The following is a 26,939-nucleotide window of genomic DNA, read 5'->3' on the forward strand; positions in this document are numbered from 1 at the left end:
AATTTCAGCACCTAAAATTTCCATGAAAATTCAGTGGTGTACATCGAAACAATGAGAAGTAGTCATCACCAGATTACGCTACCGAGTCCCTCCGTTAAACCGATCTTTATAAAGGATTGGTCTGACGCTATCGCCTCTGTGTCCACCCTAGATCACTAGTTTTCATGTCGCCGACACAAACTGTTCAGGAGATTTCCATAAGTTTCGCTTGCTAATGCATTAGAGTTAATCTTATCATCAGAAATAATACTATCTTTCGGTACGTCAAGTATAGGTTTCAGCCACAGGGACGTATATGATGCCGTTTGTGGTAACACAGAATCAAGTAAACAAATCAGTTTTTCAATGTTCTTTCGTTGTTAGTTTATTTTTGTATGTTTTTTTATTTTAATCGACTAGATAACACTACAAAAGTATAAGTAAATGTTTCGGCGCACAATTCCCCAATGTGGGTATGAGCCATACTATGAGGCCATCATCATGATCATTTCTGCGTTGTGGTGCGCGCGCAAAGAAGAAGAAACGTTCCTGTGAATTCAAGCGGCTGGGTTTCTCTACCGCCGACAACGTCAGCTGGTCCGGCTACTTCCCGAAGACTAGATATCGGTGAGTGCGGTGAGTGCGTTACCAAAATTCTTGCGCAGAATATAGGTCAACGTCAATCATAGCGTGAGTTTAGCGTGGACCGACGTCACAGCATCCACTTTGCACCACGCAAACTCTATTGTCACTCAACGGAAATGAGTGCCCTTGGCTATTGCTTTTCTGCCGTAACAATACGGGACACAGCTCCGCTGAAACATTGAAACACGGTCACTATGCATCATTAAGCACGCGCGCCAACCGTAAGCGACATTATGGCAAAAGTGCGTCAAAGCTACCGATTCATTAGGTAACACTGCCTATAAGAGCCTATCAGGGGCTCCTTTGCGCCATTGATTGCAATTTTCTGGTTAAAATTTCGATGACAATACCGCAAATGGGGTTGCTTTCATATTTGGGAAGGATTGCCCCACATTAAGTCCCGCGAGCGTATAGCTTGTCACCAGCTACACTCTAAAAACACAGTTCCGGAAACTCTCTGTGAGGGAGTATCTGCTTGCCCCTTATTTCAGTCCCTTTTCTAGAGTAGATCGACCTGTTTAATTACTCCCCCACAAGGGAGTGCTAGTACTCTTCCACAAAGTGCTAATAGTCTCTCCCAGCAAGGGCAATAGTACTCCGGCAGACCGAGTTCAGGCATCCCGCGACATCACATGGAAGCGGATTTCTCTGCTACTTCCAGTTTGTGTGAGTTTCGGGAGCCAGCAAAACCAGCTCAGCAGTAGGCGATAACGAAACTATACTCAAACTCGAATGCGTGGGCGGCGCAGAGTGCCTGCGCTTCGCAGAGTCTGCGAAACGCAGGCATTTTCAGATCATGAACAGCAGGTTGCCAGTAGCCCTCAAAAGAAAATTGTATAACAGCTGTGTCTTACCGGTAGTCACCTACGGTGCAGAAACGTGGAGGCTTACGAAAAGGGTTCTACTTAGAGGACGACACAACGGGCTGTGGAAAGAAGAATGGTGGGTGTAACGTTAAGGGATAAGAGAGCAGATTGGGTGAGGGAACAAAGGCGAGGTAATGACGTCTTAGTTGAAATCAAGAAAAAGAAATGGGGCATGGGCAGGGCATGTAATGATGAGGGAAGATAACTGATGGTCATTAAGGGTTGCGGACTGGATTCCAAGAGAAAAGAAGCGTAACAGAGGATGGTAGAAAGTTAGGTGGGCGAATGAGATTAAGAAGTTTGCAGGAACAACATGGCCACGATTAGCACATGGCCGGGGTAGTTGCAGAAGTATGGCAGACGCCTTTGTCCTGCAGTGGGCGTAGCCAGGCTGTTGATGATGATTATGACTATTTGCCTTTAGTGTTCCTTTAAGACAGTGATCTCCGCGGTCAAGCGCGATCAAAAGGGCTTCTATCTGCGGCGCAAAAGCGTCAAGAAAACACACTGTGCATGCAGCGTGCGGGCTGACGTGATTATCGCCGCACGTGCACTTTAATATGCCTGGTGCTTGCGTTCCTCGCATTTTACGTAAACATATTTATATCCATAGAGAAAATTAGGCTCATATTATATTGAGCCTCACGTTATCTCGTGTCCTACAGTACATTCGAATAATTGAAGCCATATCCTCCTGAGTTCCGAAGTGTATTAAAGTTCACAGACTTTTGTGAGCTTTGTGAAATTGATGTTCACGCTACAGTGACGAAAAGTGAATTTTAGTACTTCACAATTATCGGCTTTTTGCACAGCATGATGTCAAATATATTGGAAACTGGAACTCCACCCGGTCATTTTTAGGGTATTGGATATTGGGTATACAAAGGGCAAATTTAGTTTAAAAAATGGCTTCAAAAATGCAAAATCTGTTTATTAATCAAAATTTCATCACAGAAAAAGAACGAGCGATAAAGTATGAGAAATATAACTTAGTTTTTCGGCGGTCGCCGTAGAAAGCCGTGCTGCTGAGTGCCGCCATGGCAAACACCCTTGGTGGCCAAACTACTAATGCATTTTCAACAAAACTACCTAGGTGGCGCTAGTAGGTGTCTAAAATATTGGACAATTAGGTTTTACGGGCTAAAACACGCTGCGGCCTGCGTAGTGGCTGAGTATTTGATATCCAGTATATTGGACAAATGCCCCATAGCCGGAACTCAGGAGGATACAGTAGCCCACTTGGCATGCATCCGTCCGTCCGTTGGTCTTCCATCCATCCATCCATCCATCCATCCATCCATCCATCCATCCATCCATCCATCCATCCATCCATCCATCCATCCATCCATCCATCCATCCATCCATCCATCCATCCGTCCATCCGTCCATCCGTCCGTCCATTCGTCCGTCCGTCCGTCCATTCGTCCGTCCGTCCATTCGTCCGTCCGCCCGTCCGTCCGTCCGTCCGTCCGTCCGTCCGTCCGTCCGTCCGTCCGTCCGTCCGTCCGTCCGTCCGTCCGTCCGTCCATCCATCCATCCATCCATCCATCCATCCATCCATCCATCCATCCATCCATCCATCCATCCATCCATCCATCCATCCATCCATCCATCCATCCCTTCGACCATTGATTTCTCGAATTACTGAATGATCGGCTATTCTGAATCATCCTCAATATTTACTCGAAACTGTTGCTAGAGCTATGCTGCTAAGCACGTGATCATGCATTCAACCGCATTTCACTGTGGACGGCCGTGGAATCTCTTGTGTTTCGCGATCGTTTTACCCAATGTGAAGTACCACAAATAAATTTAGAGCAATGACGCTCAAACAGACATATATAGAGAAATGCATGTGAAGTAGTTAGATGTTTTTATGACAGCAAAATGCCGCTTATATTTGTAAGATACGTTGCATTTAGAGGTAGCGTCTATATCTATGACTAATCGTCGTTCAAGTTACATTTAGGCAATAATCTCTTACGTAATAATTGACGATATTTGTACTATATTCAGCGATGTCTGGCGGTAATCTTTCTATTTCCACCTTGTAACAAAAACATTGTCGCATTGTCGAAGAGAAGCAGCACGTGTAAGCCTTGTGGCTAGCAGACTTCCAATCGCAATAAAACTCGCAGTGCTTTGCATGACGTCACTGTAGTCCATAAATGGAATTTTGCCGCGGCACGCGATTAATGTGCACATCACTGTCGGGCTGAAGCTGAGCGAAAATCGGGTTTAATAATAAGACTTGAGCGCTGGAGTTCGGACTTCCCAGGAGAACGAAAGGACTATATTTAGGTTGTCTCGCGCGCGCGATAACAGGAGTGAGTCTGCAACCCCGACAAACATCCGGTCACCTGCCTTGCATGGCAGCCTACTACGCCGAAACAAAAAGCGTGTTCTTAAATTGATTCATTGTGTCGAAAGTCTTCTTTTATGTTTTTGTATCAAAGAACTGCGTATAATGGGTCAATACTACTAGGTATAATTTTGTATAATTTATGGCACTCTTGATTTCCAAAATTGTATAAGATACACGAGAAAGGTTGAACATCATGGGGCTTCTGCTTTACCAAACTCCAGTTTCTCACCCTTGCTTTTTTTGCCCACTGCCTTTGGCGGGCTATGCCAGAAAACAAGACTGGAACAGTCATGGGACAAGCATAATGTCGACAGCCATTTACTGCAGTCAGGCTACGCTGCCTTTCGGCCGCCATTGTGAGGAATAGACACGGGTAGCCTCTAGTAGGGTGGTCACTCGCCCCAACGCGCTCTTTAACATTTTGTGCGGTTTCGCCAACGTTGCTTAAGTGAAATTTGAGGTGCCGACCTATAGCTGTAGGCCGCTACGCAGTCACTGAGTCTACGTGTGTTGTTCCAGCCGTAAAGTACAGTCGAGTGCAAAAATTTAAGGACCACAGTTGCCGCTAACATTATTTTGTCTTCTCAGCCTAGGCATAAACTCTGAAGTTAAGTTTACCGGCCATGTCCGCCTGCTTGACCAGGACAGCTTTCATACAATTTCACGTTACACGGCTATGCTAGAAGAAATTGTTTTTTTTTTGCCATATGCCATGGTCTCTAGACTTTTGCACTCGGCTGTACGCAAGTGGGCAAAATTCAGTACGGCGTTCAAATCACTGGCATTTCTGTGAACTCGGCCGCTGCTTGTCGCCGTGCCAATGGCTCGCCCATATTTTGCACTAATTGTTACACTTAAATGCAGCAGCTTTCCTTCGTCAATCACTTAATGAGTATAGTTTTTTTGGGAAATCATGTAGCATGGCTAATGGCTAATTATCGGCTATTCACAGTCGAGCTACGGCTCTGGTAATGATCTGCGTCACCCGCCTGAAGCCGTGTACGTAGGCTTCGGCAGTCACGTTCCTTGAGCATAGAATTAGGTGCCGACCAGTGATGGTTGCGGCAAGCTGACTCGATTGCCGGGCCGAACACTCCGAACGTTTACCCGCCGTGGGGGCCAGTGGCTGTGGCCTTGCGCTGTAGAGCTTAAGTCCGCGGCTACAATCACGAGAACTGCATTCCGATGAGGCCAGAATAGAAAAACGCTCCTGTACTGTCCGTTGGGCGTGCTTTCAAGAAATCAAAGTGGGCAAAAGTGTTCCGGAGTCCCCTACAACGGCGTAGCTCACAACCAGAGACTGGTTTTGTCACGCAACACCCCGGATAATATATCTTTTAAATAATCTCTGCATTTGAAAGGCCGCATCATTAGCCATGCTAAATTTGACCGCGTGGGACCCCTACAGGAGGCATCGCAGCACATGGTGCTTCGCGATTTACTTTCCTCTATTTCGTGCACTACTGAGCTGATGAAAACGTGAATAAGGCAAAATTCGACAAATGCTGTAACTCCTACATTCACGGCTGTTGACTCATTTTATAATGCCTTGGGCCCCCCGCAATAACGCCAACAACGATGCTGCAAGCAAAAAAAAAAAAAATCTGTGATTGATTCTTCTTTCATAGGTATCAGTAGAACACGAATGTGAAGCGTGTGTTCACAGAAGCTGTTGCATGTTTATTGTGCGTGAAGAATGGATTTTTTTTTGCTATCCCGGTCAAGTATGATGACTTATGTATCATGTGCCGCTTGGAGTGCACATTCATGGCATGGTTATCGTTCAAGTGTCTCGATAGCGGTTTTACTTCATTAACGCGAAGCGGCACGTTGACAACCTGGCCCACGACACCGAAGTTGCCAACAGCCTTTCGAAGGCGTTTTATCCGCATGAACGGCAATATGGGCGATATGAGGTTCTCGGCGATACAATAGAGAGGCGGGAGACGGGTCTAGCGCTGCGGGTACGTGCAACCGTTGGGCAAGTAGCCACCAGCGGCACCTCACAACTGCACACGGATGCTCGAAAACTGCCGCGCAAGCTAAAGTTGTCGAATGACTCGCGACCGGCGAACATCCCCCGGAGATATTGCATCGAACGCGCCGGAGCACTGCGCAAATCCGCCATCAACTGCAGGGGTTCGAAAACCGCACACGCGAAAGCGAACGGGTTGCTAATAAACCACTTCTTGAACTCACGGTCCACTGCAGCGAAAGAGACACGATTTGCGGGTCGGAGACCGTGTTGCAGGTTTTCTTGGCGTGCGGCGTCATGCTGGCGAGTCACTTCTGTGAAGCTATGATCATTCAGGTCCTGCTCCGTAGTGTCTTGGGCAGCCAGCTGAGTTGCGACGCGCTTAGTTCCAGGAATGCGGGTGGCAGAGTTCGCAGGTGCGCAGCGAACGCGTGAAGGCATCCTGGTTCACGCCTGGCGTGTCTCTCTCCGGACCAAAATGACATTCGTCCGCCGACGTCATTGCATTCCGCGCCGCTTACCGCAGCAGTTTTCTTAGTAGGTGCTATCGCAAGCGAAGCAGTATAGGCAACGTGTAAGCCCTGCCGATGCATGTCGAAGCTGCACTTCCCAGGCGACGAGGCCTCACAGGCTACGTCGACGCAAATGGAAATTATTTGCCGAAAGTGGGCTTCGTCCCCTCAGCCGAGTGCCCGCACCAGGCGACTGCGCGTTGGGGCCTCCGCTGCGCCGAGACTACCGAAGCGCTCACCGTCGGCGCTCGTTAGTGTCGTGATGCAGTATGCAAAAGCTGAAATTCGGGCGAGTTTGCGAGAATGCATACTTGAACCGCAAGAAAAAAAATACGTGGACGGAATAATGGGAGACTGGGCAGGACGAGCGTTAACTTCAAACTAAAGTTTATTCTCTGAAAACCGCGCCATCTTATCTGGTGACACTATTCAGAAGCGCAATAAATCATTGCGCAAGTGCGCTCCAAACCCCCCCAAAAGTTTAATATACTTGCAAAATTCAAACGCTCTACAGCTATGCGCATGAAAACACAAAGAATAATGAAAAGCTCCGAGAGCGTAAGATAAAACGCAGTCAAAGAAGCTAAACGTGTTTTCTTTTACAGTGCACTTTCATCTCTGCTGACTGAAGATACAAAATAATTTTGTAAAACTGTCAAGGCTTCCGAATGTAACACAATATCGTTAACTGATGTAGACAGTGATGTTGTTCCACAAGAAGGTTGTTGTTCTCTACTCAATAAAGTATTTTCTAAATCATTTTTAAATAACGTGTTGCCCTGTACTTCTCTACCGCAAGCTCTTCGGTTGAATTTTTCTCAGATGGAAGGAGCCCTTGTTAATTCATTACGATTGTGTCAGGAACTTGAGTCGTAAGTTAAAATTTTGACATAGTCAGGAAAAGACGATATTAATTATAAGTTTTCGAAAAATACCGAAGTGTACTCATCCATAATATTGTGCAACATCCTTTCTCAATGTATTCTGTCGTGCTCATTACCAAAGGATTTTAAAGTCCGCAGGATGGTTCCATTATTTAAGTCTGGCGACGTGCATTCACCTTTAAATTATAGGCCGATTTCTCTAACAAGTGTGCCATGCAAAATTCTAGAGCATATAATATGCTCTAATCTCATCAACTTCCTAGAAACAATTCATTTTTTTCATCTCGTCAGCATGGGTTCCGTAAATCGTTTTCCTGTGATACTCAACTTATTTCATTTACGCATGACATCTGTGCCGCGTTGGATAATTGATTTGACATTGACACAATCTTCTTATACTTTTCTAAAGCATTTGATCTCGTCTCTCACCAATTACATTGTCTAAAATTAAATACACTCAACATTAACCGTAATTAATCTCATGGATTGACCACTTTTTATCCAATAGAAGACAATTTGTCTCAGCTAACAAGTTTGACTCTTCGCGTTGTCCTGTCAGTTCCGGAGTGCCACCAGGTTCTGTTCTTGGACCCTTGCTTTTTCTCATTTATATTAATGATTTGCCTAACTGTGTAGCGTCCTCCATAAGGTTATTTGCAGACGATTGTGTCATTTACAGAGTAATATCATCAAATTCTGGCACTCTAAAACTAGAATCTGATCTAGACAAGGTAACTAACTGGTGCGACACTTGGAAAATGCGACCTCACAGCCAAAAGCGCGAACTAATGAGGATTTCCCGCAATACTCCTTCGTCTAACATATCCAACTATCACTTGAAGAACTGTGTACTCGAAAAAGTCAGTTCTTATAAATACTTAGGCGTCCACATAGCATGTAATTTTTCCTGGCAAACACACATAAACCACATCACAAACAATGCTAACCGTACGCTTGGTTACCTCCGTCGCAATTTCTTTATGGCACCCGCTAACTTAAAGCTACTTCTATACAAAACACTACTACGTCCGAAGCTTGAATATGCCTCTTCTGTATGGGACCCTGGCTTGGATTACTTAACAAATGCAATATAATCTATACAAAATCGTAGCGCACGTTTCATTCTGACTAACTATACTCGGACATCAAGGGCAACATCTATGAAGGCCACTTTAAACCTCCCTCCCCTCTCATCCCATAGGAAGTTAGCACGCTTATCACTGCTGCTCAAAATTTATTATTACAAGGGAATTAAAAAGTGAACTTTTGTCCGAACCTGTATACATCTCATCTCGTACTAACCATCGGCATAAATTGAGCGTTCCACACTGTCGCACGAACCTATTTTTTTTATTCATTCACTCCTAAAACTACCAATGAATGGAATCATCTGCCGGCCTCAATTGTTAACATAACCGATACATCTGCTTTTAGAACTGCTATTGAAGAATTCTTTTGTTAATCCGCACTTTCAAGTTTTTTATTATTATACGCTGTTATCTGCACATGCTCTGCATTTCGTTCCACTCCCTCCTGTAACGCCTTCGGGCCTTGAAGGTGCAATGAATGAATGAATGAATGAATGAATGAATGAATAAATAAATAAATAAATAAATAAATAAATAAATAAATAAATAAATAAATAAATAAATAAATAAATAAATAAAAGGAGTAAGCTCTGAGTCAGGCCCTTGTCCTGTGGGCACTGATATTGTTGGATTCGCGAGCGAATAAACACTTTATCGCGATATGTTGTTTCACTTGTTTGAAGGTTAATGGAGGGATGGTAACACACATGGAACAGTTTTCTTTAATGAACAAAGCCTCTACAACCTCCATAAGTGTCATACCTCGGTGCCGAAAGAGGACCGGTGTGTCGTGCAGAACGGGTTTACATCCGCATCTTGCCATACGCTGCCGACAATGCGGATGTAAACCCGTTCTACACAAACGTCAGTCCTCTTTCGGCATCTAGACAGGATAACTAGGGAGAGTTGTAAATGCTTTCTGTATTAACAAAAAGAAAGCGTTCCATGTGTGCCAACCAGCGCTCCATTAACCTTCACGCTAGTGAAACAGCGCACCGCGACAAAGCGTTTATTCGCTGCTAATCCAACACTACCGCTGCCCAAATGACGAGGGCCTAATTGAGAGCTTGCTTCTTTGTCTTAGGCTCCCGGAACTTTTGGGCATTTTCGTGTCTGTTTTTATGTACATGGCCGTGTCGCTTTGAATTTTTCAAATATGCTAAAGATTTTAGGGGTTTGGAGCGCGCTTGCGCAAAGGTGTATTGTGCTTCTAATCAGTGTCGACAAATAAAATCGTGTGGATTTCTGAGAATAAACTTTAGTTGAAAGTTTGCGCTCGTCGTGTCGGGTCTCCTTGTCTTCTGTCCCCGTTTCTTCTTTCGTTTCAAGTCAGGTATGCATGATGCAGTACTTCGCTTCACTGCTCCTAATAGCAGCGCGATCACTGTCAACCAAGGGTATATTTTACACGATCGCGCGGATGTCACATCCGTTACAGGAGGTTCGTGGTGAACCGTGCATCAAACACTTTCGTGATAAAAATAAGGGCCTCTCCCCGTTGACGCTGCCTATTTTTGGTAGTGAACAACGCCTTCGTGGTGAAAGCGCGGGGGCGTATGCAGGTATATTCTACCGATTCCACTGCGGAGATCCAAGCTCCCGTTCGCAGAGCACCACAGCACAGTTGATGTACGAACCAGCACCTTTCTACGCGTGTCCTTCACGATTGTGGCAGAAACCCAATGTGCTGGCTGGGTTGCAGAACTTTCAAAAAGGTCTATCAGAGACCTAAAGTTGCGAATAAAAGGCGTTCACAGATAGTTTTATTGAGCACCAAGCTTTCGTTGCACATATTTTTTTTTGCATAGCACCCGAACTTTAGGTCGATTGCCAGAGCGCCCAGATAGAGAGCTTCTGCTCGCCAGCAGAATGGACCTGTGCAGGAAAACGAGGGCAAACAAAAAGATAAAGAACCAGAATTTAGTAGGTGCTGCGTGAAATATGGCGACCACGCCGTCTTTTCAGCTCCGCAATCACTTCCAACCCACGCAGCCCGCAAAAGCGTAGCCTTCAAGATTTGGTTCTGTTACTTTCGGGGCAAGCATAGCTGGGTCGTGAATTAAGGCACCACTAATACACTGCATCCTTCCTGTGTTTCGTTCTTTCTCACTTTGGTTCTGTCACGCATTCAGGGATTATAGAAGTTCTCAATAAGGCTGCTAATTTTGTAATAGCATCAGAATGCCATGGACGATTGGAGGGTTTCCAATTGTATTTTATGGACGTGCTCCTCACGACGACACCTTCGTCAGGGCTAATTCAAAGGTATGAACTGTACGGCCCTTATGAACAATACGTCGGCACATACGCTTCGGTGGTCGGGCCGGAACACGAACTCTAGGATAAGCCTGAGCCCAGCTGCACAACTTAATTGATGTGCTAGCTCGATGCCTTGATTCAGCATATGTTAATCACAGCCAGAAAGCTACCGCGCATGGAACATTTCTGCTGAACATATATTTGCAAATCCACAACTTTTATTTTGTTTCTGCATGTAGCCGCGCCGTGCTGCACAGGACCTGAAGCACTTTGGTTCCACCCAGCTGCTCGCTGCTACTGGGTTTGGTTGCCGCATCCCTGCCGCCTTCCTACAAGTGTCCAGCCCTGGTGCTGGATTTCGTGCTGCCTTTTGAAACTCAAAGAAAGTAAGTAGCGCGACACCTAGTGCTGAGAGGATGTTCCGCGTCCAGCGCCATGGTAGCCAGGGGTGCTGGCTAACAATCCCGGAGCTAGATCTTGTAGACAAGCACAGATACACAAGGAAGTGGACGGGGAGACAGCCGTCACTGTAGCTCATTTCGTCGAGGATCGCATGCGTAATGAGCAAGTCATGGATTTCGCTTTGGCTTCTACCAGCGACAAGTTGTCTAATAGTCCAATGTAACTTATCTTTTTCCTAATTATCTTCTACGAATCAATTAAAATAACACTTAGTTTCACCTACGCTTTCTTGATCTCATTCCTTTTTCGCTTCATGCGGTTCTAACAATGTTCGTTCAGCTAGGTTCCCTATATTCTTCACGCTTATAGATGCGTACTATACGCACCAACAAGATATACTAGTCATAACTGCTCCAATATTTCAATAATTCCAATGAACGTGGAATGAAACAAGCTTCTGTACCCTGCCCTTGCTGCACTTTAAAGAACCCCAGGCTTTCCGATTTACACCGTACGCTGCCCCTCATAATCCCCTGCGCAGTTTAGGGCCTTAAGCCCTCTTATTAAATTTAAATTACTTTAACCTCTCGCTGAGCTCGATATTCACCTCGTGCACTTCCGTAAAACATGTAAAGCCATATTCACTGCAATTCCAGTTCTTTTTTCTTTTTTCGTTCCATTCCAACACACTCGTAAATATTCCGTGAGGATATTTCATATAAAAAAAGCTCTCGCACAACGTCCTCTAGTAGTTGTCTAAGTATGCGTGAGCACTGTGCCACTTGCTCGTCTCCCCACAGCCCGGTGTCATTGTCGATGCCATGAAACTCTTTCAGGCCAGTACAAACGACAGGGCTGCGCCGACACGAACTTGTGCCGAAGGCGGTGCGAGCTACATTGATAACTCAAGCAAAGTACGGCAGGTGGCGGCGCGAGGTTCGCTCCTCCAGCCACGGAACTGACTGCTTATAAAGTGCTCGTGCGCCCAATATTAGAATATGCATGTGAAGTGTGGCATCCATATTTGAAAGATTCACTGCCAAAATTGGAGCAAGTTCAAATACGTGCATTGCGGTTTATTTATTCCCGATACCGCCGCAAGACGCCGTAGCACCACTTTACGCGAGGGCGAACCCACTCCTACTTAACGCCAGGAGGAAGGAAAAACGACTTCGCCTTTTCTATTTACTCCTTAATGAGCTGCTACTTGCTGATAAGTCTCGCTACATAAATGAATCTAAGACCCGCATATTGCGAAATAAACATAGCAGACACGTTAAGGAAAATCGATTTCACAAGCATTGCTACAAATACTCATTCTTCCTTTCGAGAGCACGTGACTGGAATCGTCTCCCTGCAAACATTGTAAACGCAATGACCCGTGAGCAGTTTCCGAACTTCTGTCCTAATATTTTCAACAATAGGGCATATATTGCTGTATCGCTGTATTCTATTGTTCCGTTCACTGCTTGCTCTATGTTGATAAATTATTACCTTTCCTGTCTTGGTCCTGATGTGGACCGACAGTATCTGTAAATAAAAAGGGGCACTGAAGACGTTCCGATCCTTATAAGCTGCTATCGCTCTTTAGCGCCTTATCCATCCGCGTAGAATCATCATGACCCCTGATCAAGCGTCTTCCGGCGACGGCTCTGTATATGGCATGGCCACGCGGACCGTATCTTGAAGACGATCTCCAGCGCGAAGAGACAGTGCCGACTCCTGATAACCCACGCGCTGCACTGTCACGCGGTCGGGTTGGAGTTGCCCGAACCCTTATCTTGAAAACTATATGTGAAAGGGCTGGGGGGGGGGGGGTGCGGCCTGTTCGGAGAGCTTCGTGAGCATCGTGTTCTTTCAAGCTTCATTCGCGTTGAAGCCCCAAGCTACATCATAAAGGTGAATTAGGTGAATTCGCTCGCTGCTGCGGCCCTTATCTTGAAAGTGACCGTTTTACGGGAGGGACGCACAGATTCACGGATGTTTCTTTTGTTGGGTAAGCATAAAAATGCTTACGCATTTAGAACGTATCGGAATGTTGCGTGTTTTCAATACATAAAGGTGGGCTCGGAACTAACCCGTGGCTTATACTCCGTTTCTTATTTGCATGGAATTTTCATTCAGGCGCTGCTTTGTGACCTAAACCCAATTCCCTCGCCTTTGCATCGTTATAATCCAAGATTTTCTATGCTCTAGTGTAGGGTAGCAGCTGGACACTCCGGTCACCATTCTCACCCTTTTTTTTAATATCCGCTGTAAACCCATCTCCATTTGTTAAGTCTAAAACCTTGCAGGCGGCACACAGACGCTTTTGTATGGCTTGCGTACTTTTGTTGAGATGGTGAGGATGGCAGTTCTCCTCTTGTTTTCTAATACTATTCTTTGTTTTTACGAGGGAAAACCACGATCTGGTCATGAGACACACCGTAGCGGGGACTCCAGATTAAATTTTCCACCTGGGGTTCTTTAGCATCCACCTAATTCAAAAAACACGACCGTTAAAATTTTTCAATTTCGCCCCGTTTAAGAGCGGTATATGGGGCAAAGATTGACCCGATCCCCTCGAGCATAGCAGCGCCGAACGATTGAGTCCAAGCCACCGCGGCGAGTTCCTTAATCTAATTAAATTCATGAACCAGGTTACAAGGCTGACGAGGTCGGGAGGGGGGGGGGGAGGCGAGGAAGGGAGGGTTACTGGGGCACTGGTATTTCTTTAACCTTTAAGATAGACGTTATTCTCTCCACCTTGTCTTCCGTCACACCATTATAGTGCATGTTCTATTCACCATGTGCACCTTGACTCTGGCATTGTCTGCGCATAAAGAAACCGCCACATTCCTTTCATGCAATGCACGCGAACGGGTCGTTTTACTATTAATTCATTTCATCTCCCTTAGATATATTTGCATTTTATGGTATAAACCAAGTGAAGAAGATCTCTTTACTGTGCTCTACGCGCAATATATTTAAAGGCATAATACACTTTATCCGCTATTTCGGTCCATTCACGCTCTAGAGGAGCGCCCTTAACTTTGTACTAATTCTATCAGAGCGACCGCATCATGATCTACAGCTTATACTTAGAATATATATCATCGCTTTATCACATTCTTTGTAGCCTCGTATCTCTCACAACTATGGTTATATACCTGGGCGTTCACTTTTCCTCCAATCTCACTTGGTTCAAACATATTATGCAAATCACTTTTTTTCAAATCACACCCTTGGCTATTACAACGGAATATAGCCTTCGCTACACGTTTTGTAAGCCTACTCTTATTCGAGCAAAGCTTGAGCAAGCAAGTTCCATTTTCACTCCTCATCAAGGCAACCGAGTAAACCTGCTAGATTCAATCCCAAGCCATGTCGCGAAGATAACTCTTTCTAACTGCTGCTATTATACCAGTACGTGCCACCGCAGTTGCGACCTGGGGCCGAAGATTTCGTAAGGTCATTCCCCGGGGTTGGGTGAGGAAACGTGGGAATCGGCCCGACATCCAGGAAACTTAAAACACATGCTTGTATTTACATGATGAACAAGCAATGAGAAAGAATGCTGAGGATACAATGATCTCGTTCAAGTAGCAGCAACCGATTTCCTCCCCAAGTATACGTTTCCTGTTAACCCTCCGTCCGGATCCCGTCGCCTTCCCCAATCCGGTGTCACTAGATTGATGACGTCATCGCCCACCAACTCGGCGCCGACGTCGCAGTTTGGGCGGATGACAGGTGATGTGAAGGAATGCCCCTCTGCACCTATCCAGGCAGAGTCCAACCGACAGAGCCCTTCCTGACAGAGCATTAGTAAGTGATTTTTGGAATGAGAAAAGAAGAGATAAGTGCAGTACCGTAACTGTCTCTCGCTTAGGAGGTCACCTCAACAGTACTGCATGGGGGAAGGGTAATGGGAATAAAAGAATGTCGAGAGATAAAGATGGAAGAGCCCGAGCGTAAGTCTGCGAAGGGGACAAAATAAAGAAGAAGCGAAAAGCGCGGCCTATGGCCACGTGTATAGGTTTGAGGCCTCGAACTCTACGAGAGCCGGGAAGGCTCTTTTGAGTAAACCAGTAAAACCCCTGGGAAACAGGAAGTCCTCTGGACGGGCTGTGGGGAGACCAAGGCGTTTATAGGCGGCGATTAGGTCTTCACGAGCGGAGCTATATGCCGCGCAATCGAGAAGGATGTGGCTCAGAGTTTCGTTCACGCCAGCAGAGCAATTCTGGCAAACAGCACTAATTGCGCCTGAATGGCGGGAGATCCGCTCTGCTGTGTTAAAACAACCAACGCGGAGGCGGAGCAAAAGGGCCCCATCGGCGCGAGGAAGTCCGAGTTTCGGTAGCGGCCGGGGTGGATCGCCGGCGGCGAAGACAGAGCACCTGCTGGTAGAGCTTAACTGTGTGCCATAAATCATCGCGATGGCTCTCACGAGGTCATCAGCATCGTCACCGTTGTCAAGTCCTCCGTGAGTGAGTGACTCCGTGAGGGGTAGTTTCGGGGGTTGAGCGGCCGATGAAGAACACCGCCTTCCGATCGCAGCTTCATCTTCCCGTTCTCCCCTGTTGTCGTACACTCTGAAAAAAAAAAAGAGTGACCCTTGCTCCATTAAAGGGAGGAACGGCGATGTCCCCTATGTTCGTCTTTAAATTGAGCGAATTTCCTCCCTCATGCATCGAAGGAACGGTTTCTCCCTCTCCAAAACCAAAATGGGTGACTCCAGATGGTTGTGACTAGGCCTACCAACTGTGCTAGTTCGCAACTGGAAAAAAACGTACGAATCATAAGCATAGTGTACGTTACTGACGTTAGGAAAAAAAGAAAACAATTTCGATAAGCCTTCTTTGGCGCATACAAGTAAACAGGTGCAAGTACGACACGATTTTGTAGCGATGCATTCCGCTCGACTGCCACGTTTATCACCCACCCACCGTTGACGGCCGGCTGATCAAATTAATAACGCGGGTGGAGCGTCGCTTTAACCACTGTCGAAGCGCTGAAATGAATGGCATCGCTAGAACATCGTGGCGTCGAACTTACGTAAACATAGGGATTTGCAAGCATCGATTCGTCGCACACACACAGGCACGCTTATGTAAACAACGCCTTTAGCGCCACCTGGAGAGGCTTTAAATTACTAAACCGTACAGTCACCGCGCGGCCCAATAGATCGGCCTTTTTAAAAGCTATTGTTCCATTTTGCACTTTCCGTTCAGCAGTTTCTCACACATACTAGGCGCAACAGAGCAACACGGAGCACTTACACACATACTGCGCCGAACAGAGCTACCACAACACACAACGCATGGCACATACACGAACATTGCTCTAGTTGCCTACATCCATATGCCTTGGAATTTCTTGTGTAGCCATGATGTTTCGCCCTGCATTGTGTACCAGTTAGTGACTCTCTGTTATACGTAATTCAGCAATATATTTCGATGGTATACATGTTTGGGTATAGTCACATGATAAGCACGGCAAGTCCACAAAGATATGTTAATACAAAGCAGCACTATAATGAATGTTTTTCACTAGCAATTTTCAATTATTAACACGGTGGTGACGGCGATCCTAGCCTTTCACGAAGCCTTAGCGGATGCCGCTTCAAGAACCGCTGACATTTACAAGAGACATTCTGTTCAGACCGCTTCAACGTTTTCTCGCCTAATTTCATACAGAAATGGCGAACAATCTGCTATCCGCGTCCTCCTTACGCCGCTGCAAATCGGGTACGTGCGAGCCGGCGGCCAACACTGAGAGGCCGGGCGCATAGTTTAGGGATAAATCGGGACGATGAAGACACCACTTTCGAGGAAACCTTCGAAATGATGTTTTGCCTTCCTGTCCGCAGACTAAAGATATACGGCTACGTCGAAGACATCGTTTGCTGCAACACACTGTGCAGCTGCCTCCGATTGTAAGGATATTGGAGGATAACGGGCGTAAATACTAGCATAGCATCCACGGACACTATGATACAAGTTGCTCGCCGTGATGTCAGGATAATACTATATATTAGAACCAAGGATTACTCACAGCGGTTGGCGTGACTGGCCCCGCTCACCATTGACGATATCAAAAGGCTAACTTCTGGTGTCAGGTATATCCATCTCCAGGAAAGTCGTGGTAACGAATAGTCTTGCGATACAGTCTACTAGACTACAACTACTATCACAATAGCGTGAATACAGTGGATGGAGCGCACCCGACGCGACAAGTGACCGGGAAGGATAGCTCCGACTTTAGAGTATGCCGTATCCCTCCGAGCGCCTTTACTGCAGAGCTGTGTCTGCGGCGTGCTAGCCGTGCTTTCTGCTAGTGAGAAGGTGGTTTCGCTTCGTACCGACGTTCCAGTTCGACATTGCCCTGCAGCTTTCCAGAATTCCAGCACTCGAAACAGTGCACAACGCTGCCGTACCCATGTGTGTCCAATTAGCTTGGCCTCCCGTTCACGTTTGGGCATATTCGTTTGCCCCGTACTCTTGTGCCTTCCATTACGCTTTTCGTACTTTGTAGTTTTAATTGCCCTCTGCATGTTATCTTCGACGCTGTCTCCTTTTCTTCACAGGCACCGACAGCCGCACGTAGAAAACTGCAACGCGAAAGTCAGCAATTTGTAAAAGCCTTTTTGAAATTCATTTTCTTGATACCTTTTTTGTACGTTTGCTTGTACCCCGCCTTTTAGGAAATACGTCTTCTATTGCTTGTCTGTGCTTCCTGTCTCTGTACATTCGTGCGTGGTATACGACACATCACGGAGAAGCCGCCACAGGCGGGCGGAGACGCTGCCGTACCGGCACGCCAGTGACGATGTAAAGCGCCACTTTATTATGGCGGCAGGGTTTGTGTTTCAGCTGGGAATTTGATTGCGTCGCTTTCGGCAGTGATGCGCTCACACCACCCAGCTACTTGTCGACGGCACAGGCAAACGTATTTTGCTTTCGTTTCGAAGCCGTCGCTGATGGCGCTTCAAAACAGCCACAATTGCATACAATTGAGATAGCTTAACCGTCTCGTCATCCTAAATTCACCCATCAAAACGAGAAAGTTTGTCTGATATCTGCGGTGTCAAGGCCGAGGTGCCCGAGTACGGGCTTGTCTCGCTTTGCGTCAGCAACCAGGCGCTGCTTTGAGTTGAACTATTCTCGTATCGTAGCTCCTGTTCGAGCTAGAGGTTTGACATTGGTGTTCGCTCGTCATGAGAGCTTTAGACCTCAGGTTAGGCTTCTTAGCATTACTTTCCCTCAAAAAGAAGTGATTGTAGCCGATGATCGGGTCACGGGCGGCGGCGACGTCAGATACGCACGCAAGGGAGAAACTTTCCTCCCCTTTTGATTGCCTCAAGAAGGAGCAACATGCGTAGTGCGTGTGAAGGAGGAACTCACCGGCCTGAAGGTGGGAAACGGCTAGTTCCTCTTTCTCGCTCCTTATTTTTTAATGGCGGGAGGAAAGAGAAAAGCTGAAGGACGGAGTTTAACCAGAATAACGTCCGGTTGGCTTCCTTACCTTCTGCCTCCCTTACACCGGGGGAATGAGAAAGGGGAAAACAAAGATGACACGAAGAGACAGCAGGGAAGGAAAGAAGGAAATTAGCGGTGAGTTCTCTGGCTCGTGTGGTGTAATAGTTATTTTACTAATAGTCCGTATTTTTTAAGAGTTTATAGTACAGCACGCCGCTGCCTTTTACGCAAGTTCTTTTATTCTTTAACACCAGACCAATAGTTCATTCGTCCTGCACTTCGCACATCACGCAGCAGTCATCAAAACGCCGTTTATCCACCACGAGTAAGCACAACGACCTATCGAAAGTCACATTTCTTGCCCACTGCCCATGACTGGAACAGCCTTACTGCCCACATCGTCTGATAACGGATCACGTGCAATTCAAATCCACCGTCGAAGAACGTTTTTTTGAATTAACCTACTTTTCCTATAATCATCCTCACATCTCACGTAATGGCTCACATTGAGGCTTACGAAGTTTAATAAATAAACAAACTAACAAAAGAGAGTAGTACCTCTTGTGCGTCACCCGGTACGAATGCACTTTTAACTTATAGTGAGTCTTAGTGAGACATTTTACTTTGCATGTGGTGTGTATTGTCTGGTATGGGTCCGGCATATGTCCTATATGCATTACTTCAGTTTTCATAGTATTCATCTGGAATAGCACGCAGGGTAGGCCACAAAGCGGACCTCTCGAGTTTACATTAAAGTGGTTCTCTATCTGTGCGTTCTGCTCCATCTACATAGGTCATTCACAGCATTACTTATTTCCTGTTACGTCTTCCGAGTCCTCGGTGTAGTGCGAAGCAACTGTGTGCCTAGAAAGCTTTTATTCTGAGCTGCACCACAGGTGATTAAAATTGTAGCTTTAGCACAAGTACACAAAAAATCCTGTATGCAAGCTTGCGCAAGCGCTAACGCGTCCTTTATACTGCTCTCAATAAAGTTGCACTTCGGAACGATGTCATAATTCAACTGAGTACAACATACTGCATAGAGAAAGCTGCATGTTAACGTGTTCTGCGCAAGGCACTTGTGGCTTGTGTATGTGCAGTGCAACAAAAATTAAGCAACCATGATTTAATTTAGTGCTAGAGTGAGCCTTTTCCAGGTGCGGATACGCTTAGTTGCCTTGTCGAAAGAATCAAGTTTTTGTGGCTGTTTCGCTCGCAGGGGTCTGTGAAAGATTCTCCGTCCTTAAGCCACCATGTCTGAGCAGGATCACACCGCCACCAATAAAAAACGTGCGCGCGACAATGTCCGCCGCGCTTCCACGGCCAGCAAGCAGCCTTCGAAGTCATCAAGAAAAAAATCCGTGGCCAGCGCGCGTGACTCCGAGGCAGCACAAGACGAACAATCGAGAGAGCCAACGGCAGCGAACGTTGAAATGACCCCGAAAAAAATGTCAAAGAACAAACGACGAAAGTCATCAGTAGCTCCCGCTGATAGCCGTCGCGGACAATCGTCCGACACCATCGGTGCAAGCAAACGCAAGAGTTCCGCCATCAAACAGAAACAGCCCGCATTGTCCGCGGATGTCCCCTCACAACCTTCTTTTTCGATCCCCATAGCCAAGACCGAGGATTCGGGGTCCGCCGTGCCCACTTGGGACACAGAGAAATCGGCCCTCCCGGCAGCCTCCCACGTCCCGCTTGTTCCAGCACTAGAGGAGCAGTCATCTGCTGCCGGTCTGGCTAAGCAGCAGGCTACCGCGGACAAGCCAAAAACAGTGAGCTCCCAAGTATTGCTCGCAAAGTTTGCGAGGCACGCAGACAAGCAAGCTACATCCAAGCCACCCGAAGACGTCAAGGCCGAAAGTGAGGTGTCAGGAGTCGCGGCAGATGGCTCGGGCTCGACGCCTGCTGCTCCGATTCCGTCCGTGGCGAGTGGCTGTGCCTCGAAAGAAGATGCGCGACCGGCCTCCGCCGCTGCAGCCCGCGTCTCGTCGGCCGCCGGTGTAGAGGTGACGGTGCTCTCTCCCCCGCCTACGAAAGACGTTCTCGGCGCTGGCGTGACCTCTCCGCAGGACACCGTGCTCGCCAGCGGCACTCAAGCTGTCCCGTCGCCTGCCGTACCTCATTTTAAGCGGGCAATGAGCTTGCGAGAAAAGCTGAAGGCGAGCAGTAACTTGAGTCCCATCTCACTCCACCTGACATCTTTCGACGTGGCCGCCATGGTAAGAGCCTAGCGCAATGATCCTCTCTGAAGCGCCATATCGAAGACGGTCTAGCGGGTCGAAGTCTTCAGCACCATAGCCGCGAATGCGTCGCATTATGCGATAAAAGCTAAGAATGCAGTTCGCAGATTTAGGGCCTTACTTGGCACGCTATTAAGCCCGGCGTGCACCACTCTGTTTGGGGCGAGTGTGGGCGATTGCACACCAAGTACTCCTCTAAAAAGTTCTAAAAATAACACGTTTCTAGTTGCTTCAAAATTTAGATTTCTTGAGCGCCTGTGTAATGAAGCTCTTTACCAATATTCGTTTGTCTGTGCTATAGAATAAACATGATTGGGAACTGACTGGTTTCCTTCCGCAAACTTTCGCGCTGACCTGTCACTTAGCGGGAATGCTCTTCTACAGTAATACTTATTGGTTTACCTGTTTGGCTGCCACAGGACGCCAACCTAGAGACCATCTTTCCAACGCATTTTAAACATTATTCATACTGAAGTTACAGTGATGTTGGCGTAACAGTTAATTACAGGCTTGTGAAATCGTCGTCCTAAATAAGATTACGCAGTTGGCGTACCTAATTTGACCACACTAAGCCCGGTACAACACAGCTGTTTTCGCTAGACCTATTTAATGAGGCCCCGCACATACTAGATGCTGCGCATGGTGGAATGCGAAGCATGGACAGTTGTTAGTTTCGTGTTGTTACGCTTCCAAAAATAAACTTATCATAAGCCGCCATGGTTCATTGGTGTTTTTGGCGTTGTGCTACTAAGCACGAGGTCGCGGGATTGAATCCCGGCAATCGAGGCCGCCTTTTGATGGAGGAGAAAGGCACAAACGCATGCGTACAATGACTTGGGTGCTCGTTAAAGAACCCCAGGTGGTCAAAATTATTCCAGAGTCACCCACAGCAGCGTGCCTCATAGTCACAACAGGGTTTTGGCACCATAACCCAAGGGGCCCCATAACGGAAAGCTATTCGTCTGTGTTTACTCCTATCTCCTGACGTCAAAATTACGTAACCACCTACCGAAGCATCGGGTGGTGACTCGCAGCGTTGCTTGAACAGGCCAATGAAGCGCCGTCCTCGCTTGTAGGAAGTCATGGTTGTTTGCTTCCAAACAAATAGCATTGCCTTACTTGACATGTTATATTATATATTTGGCTTACCAGAGGTGAGGAGCATGCAGATGTGGAGCGGATCTCTGTAGGCCCGGGCTAGCGCATTTAGAGTAGACAACTTGATGAGGCTAGTGCCAGGGCCTGCGATTGGCCCGCTTTTATTAACGCGAGCGCGTCAAAGGCCCCGTGTTGGTGTCGGCTGGTGTTGGCTTCGGCTGCGTTGTCCGTCAGAAAAAAATAATCCCGAACCACACTAACGCTCGCCCTCTGCGCGATGCACAGGCTTTGGTGAACTAATTAAATTTTTCAAAGTAAATTGCGTCAGAAAATTAATAAGGTACAGCGTCCTCACAACGTACACACATAAAAGCGTAGGATCGCAATTTTAATATACAAGAAAACATAATTCTGTTACGCGGAAACTCCCATACAAGCCACTTTTGGTTTGCAATGAGTCGCAGCAAAAGTTCAGACCACTTTAGGGAAGTACGAGCCATTGGTCTGCCTTGCACTGCCGCCGGGATCGGGACCCCATTGTTTACTGGCGACATAAGGCCACGAATAAACTTCGGGATCCCGCCATAGAAAGCTGCGCTGTAAAAAAAAAGAAAAAGTAGAGCTGATCATCTAATGCGTAGGGCAGATAACCGGTAGCCGGAGGCGCTCCTCTGAACCACTTTTTCGTTGGCGTCTGCGCTACGCAGTGTAATAGACGACGCTACCACGATACGCGAAGGAGGCGTTCTCACACTCGCGGCGCGAGATGTGCGGGGGGCGCATTTCTGGAGGGTACAAACGCTGCACTGGTCTCGAAACTATGGCCGTTCGACAATCTCAAGTGGCAGGCACGCACCACCCCGTCGGCACCAGGAAATGTCTCCATTACGTTTCACAGCTTCCAGGGATATCTTGTCATATTTCCGTCTTGCATATTATTACGTCATTTGTCCTTATCTGTGTTAGAGCCCCAGCGTGTCTATGATAGCGCGTTTCTGAGCAAAGCGAGATACTCTTTATACCAACGCTTTCAGTAGCTTTCTTGCATTTTTCGCCGCTTAATCCACGCGTCAAGCAGCTCAGTGTGCGTCGCGGGTTGAACCTCGAGTGTTCTTAAATTGGTAAGGACAGCGATCCTCTGACCGCACAAGAAATGAGCGTGAGTCAACACTTCTAGTTCATCTGGTGTAGCATACAGATATGGTAACGGCGTCGGTTTGTGGTGGCATCGAATTTGGTTAAAACGGTGGCTACTTGCTCGAAATTGATGAATCTGCAAAATGTGTTTGTGAAACTGTCCTTGAAAGATCCAACCACGCGCTCCCCGAACCCCCCCCCCCCCCCCCCCTCTCCCCCACCAAGGAGCGCGTTCTGCCGAAAAGTTTATACAAAATGCCATGCACGCAAAAGATAGTCTCGAAATGCACTGCCTCGTAATAGTTCATGTAAGGCACGAGGCTCTCACGAATCGTGCTTTCAACATAAAGCATTGTCAAAGTAAACAACGCCAGAGTAGCCGCAGTGAGAATTGAATGGACGAAAAGCTTCCAAAAAGCATTCAGTGTTAGCACGTGTGAAAAGCTCCAAATGAATGGCTCGTACTACGGCACACGTAAACATGACATCATGGGCTTTCACAACAGATACATTTTTCTTGCATATGAACCCTGAAAAATGAAATTCTACTGTGTCAAAAGGCTGAGCCTAGCAGGCAGAGCTGGCACTGCGACATAGGCGGGTGTCGTGCGGAAACGAGCACACTACGAGCACTGCGCGATCACTTTCTTCACGCACTCTCCGGCGGTCACAATCCAGAATCTGTCCCATAGGTCTGCCACTGTAACTGCAATTCCACCATGAAAGAGGTGCTTGTGGGCACTGCGGGTGACCAGATGCGTCACTCGATGACTGCTAGTAAGCAGTAGAGGGTGTTGACCCTAGGCTGAGTTACTGCGTCCTGTAGTCGTTTTGTGATGCGTAGAAGTCCGTCATCATCCCCAACAAATGGGTGCAGATCATTAATCCGTGATGATACCATGATGGTGCGCTCAGCTTTCAGTGTTGCTATTCCGTAAAGAAAGCTTGGGTTTGGTTGTACAAGAACCAGTAAACTTCCGCGTGGGCGATTTCTTCGGTCTGTAGTGCATTTTTCTTTACACCTGTTAGTCATCTGGAAACACCGGCACACCTTAGGATCCAGATGGTCCCTCTAGTGCCTGTAGTCCAGGAGCTATATATGCTCAAGTCGAAGAGTACAGGGCGGGGCTTTCGTGACGTATGTAGCCCGACGGTATCGGGCGCACAGTGTTTTATCACAAGTTGAGGGCAGCCCCCTGCAGTTGTAGTCGGAGTCCATTCAGTCCGCGTCGCTAACTAAACTGGCCCTCTCCACCAGGGGTCGTTGCTACCGAGTGAAGGCGCTGAAGTTCCCCTGTGAAGCAACTCTGCAAGGACTTCTATTTCCGCGGCTCGATTACGGACGAATGGCTTCCATTTTGTGACAGACCCTATTATCCAACTTACAGCAACCATGGAGTCCGTGTAACAAAAATATTGAAGGGCGGGAATATCTAATGTTCTCCTGATGAACCTTCAATGTCTTCGCCCGGCTAAACCTGCTGTGATCTCGAGTTTTGGCAGTGAAAATATTTTAAGTTGAGCAACTGGAGCTTTATACTATGGGAAGCACAAATAGGTAAATCGTTCGTAAGCTGCATTACTCGCATCAGGGGAAACATACAGCTGTTTCTCTGGCAAAGAGCTCGAGGGCGGGAACATCTTGAAGAGCCAACGTTGGAATATCAGGCACGTCACGCAGCCAGTGTTTGCAGTGTTGTGCTAGTTCGTCTGTAATTCCATGATGCTATGGTGTCCCTATTTGCCAGATGGGTTGAAAGGGTATTGACTCAAAACAGACACGGGGCTACAAAGCCACGTGGGCTATACATTCAAGCTGAAGTCTGCAAAATTGATCGTTTCGTGCTCTCCGCTTTTTTCAGCCACTCCAATAGCATTTATCAAAAGCGGTTATCAATAGCCGCTGTCAAGAATGCCTCGAACGCAGAGGCCAAGGTTGCTGCCCTGCATACACGTTCTGAACGTCTGAAGTAGAATATCAGGGTCTACTCTGCATTGGATCTTGCAGCCTACGTGGTAGCAGGCATCGACACACTGCTGAGAAACTGCTTTGGTTCAGGCGTAACCACCTGCGATCTATTCTTACAGCACACAGATGAAGCATGTCTGTCAGCGCAGTGGGTGCAACTAACCTTGCGCCTGCAGTTTTTGGCCCAATATTGTTAGTAGTACGCCGGAAGCAGCTGCCGCTTGCCGTGAGCAGACGCCTTTTCCCGTTGTCGTCCAAGGAGAAGCTACACTTTGATGTTCCATGATGCTTCTCGCAAAGGCGCACGTTTCATTGGCACTGTTCTTAACCACTGTTGGCGTTCAAGCTGGTGTGTTTCGGCGACCGGATCCGGACAGCAGGTATTGTCCGCTGGAGAGCTCTTGTGAACCGTGTGCTCTTCTGTCCCTGCAGTCAACTTCGTTCGATGCGAAAATACAGCAGGGGATCTTAAGCGTCTTCCTCCGCTGTTGGCCTTAGGTTCCAATTGTTTGCTTTAAGGCTTCTGTGTCTACTATAATTTACCACGCCACCCCGAGGGATGGCATTCGTTAACATTTCGCCGAGAATTGCTGCATATGATGATTCGCGAACTCTGAGAACTCACAGTCGTCTTATATTCACCTATACTAAATCGTGCAGGTTCCGCAATCCCATGACATGGGTAGAAAAGCTAACCGGACTGAGGGTGCGCAGGCTCTCAAGGCAGTTTGCCTCGATGATCTTGGCGTTTCCTAAACGTGCTTGAGTATCTCAATGGCATCAATGTAACGGTTGTCGGCAGTAAGGATCCATGTGATGGCTTTGGCTGCCAAGCCCCCAGAAGAGCCCTGAGATATTGGAACTTGTTGATGTCACCGAGACGGGAGTTCTTATGCAAGTTGTGTTGGAACATGTCCCAAAACGGCTGCCACATCATTCTTCATCACTCGAACCACAGCACGTTCAGTATGAGCAGTTTTCTTTCAAGTGCGGCAGTGACAATCACTTGGGCACCGTTCGCGCAAGAAGACATTCTGCTGGTAGGCTTTCTTGGCGGCGGCCCTACATGAATAAATTTACCGGTGGTGGGAGAACTATAGAAAGCCCCAAAACATGGTTTTGTAGCACCCCATGGCGCATACCGCCTGGTCTTCTTATTACAGTTCGTAATCGTGGTCAGCTGCGACCTCATTGTCGGACATCTCGGCCTGAAGCTCACCGTTAGTCTTCTTGAGCTCATTTGCGCTCTTCTCGAGACGCTGAAGGATGATAGTCCGGAGAGATGCAAGGTTGAATTTGCTGGATTCAATGCGGCCGCTGATCGCTTTTGCAAGTCTCGTAGACAGAGCTCTTCGGCCTGCGAAGAGCTCTGTCTACGACCGGCTGCGTAAGCTACCGTCGCCGCGGCAGCTTACGCAGCAGTAAAGTTCCAACCAAGCGCACGCGTTGTAACGCTTCTGCACGCGCCGGGATTACTTGACGTGGCGTCGCGCCCGAGGGAGCAGGAGGGCTCACACCCAAACTCGGCTCGCGGCACGAGCTGCCGCGAGCCGCCGCGCGTTTCGTCGCTGCGGCGCATTGTTGCTAGCATGCCATGTTCAAGGCTACCTAGCCTTCGCTTAACCGTCCCGTTAAATAATGTGTTGAAGATGGCAATAAGCCAGAATACGTTTTAGCTTGTTTTTTTTTAAATTTAAAAATACATTGCAGGACTCCTAGTGGTTCAGTGAGCTCAAGTGCGACTTAATACCGGTATTGTGAACCCCGCAAAACCTGCAGTAGCATCGGCATATCATCACTCGCGGGCTACGTTTCCTACGCGTGCTACATGCTGTGTCATGTCTCGAACTATTAATGCAGCCGTTACGGCTGAAGACTCAACTGCTCGCATCATCAACTACCAAAACACACGCGGAACGTTGATTACAACGCACGCAGCTTGCGCGGGTTTGTCTGCACGCCGCGCAAAGGGTCGTCCCAGAAGCGACGTTGGTTCGCCGTGGTCACGTCAGGCACGTCGGGCGGGTGACGCGGGCGGCAGCTTCCGGCGCAAGCGCCAA

General features: G+C 47.5%; 1 protein-coding gene across 1 annotated transcript in view; it reads left to right on the forward strand.

Annotated features, from left to right (window-relative positions):
• Window positions 1–527: 527 nt before the first annotated feature.
• Window positions 528–26,939, forward strand: part of LOC135908094 (endothelin-converting enzyme 1-like) — a 36,630-nt gene continuing 10,218 nt past the window's right edge. The window contains exons 1-3 of the mRNA XM_065439846.2: window positions 528–606; window positions 10,813–10,959; window positions 19,652–20,654. Coding sequence (XP_065295918.1) covers window positions 19,686–20,654 — 969 coding nt within the window. The 5' untranslated portion in view covers window positions 528–606; window positions 10,813–10,959; window positions 19,652–19,685. The remainder of the gene's footprint in view (window positions 607–10,812; window positions 10,960–19,651; window positions 20,655–26,939) is intronic.

This window comes from Dermacentor albipictus, chromosome 5 (assembly GCF_038994185.2).
Source record: "Dermacentor albipictus isolate Rhodes 1998 colony chromosome 5, USDA_Dalb.pri_finalv2, whole genome shotgun sequence".
Taxonomy (NCBI): Eukaryota; Metazoa; Arthropoda; class Arachnida; order Ixodida; family Ixodidae; genus Dermacentor; species Dermacentor albipictus.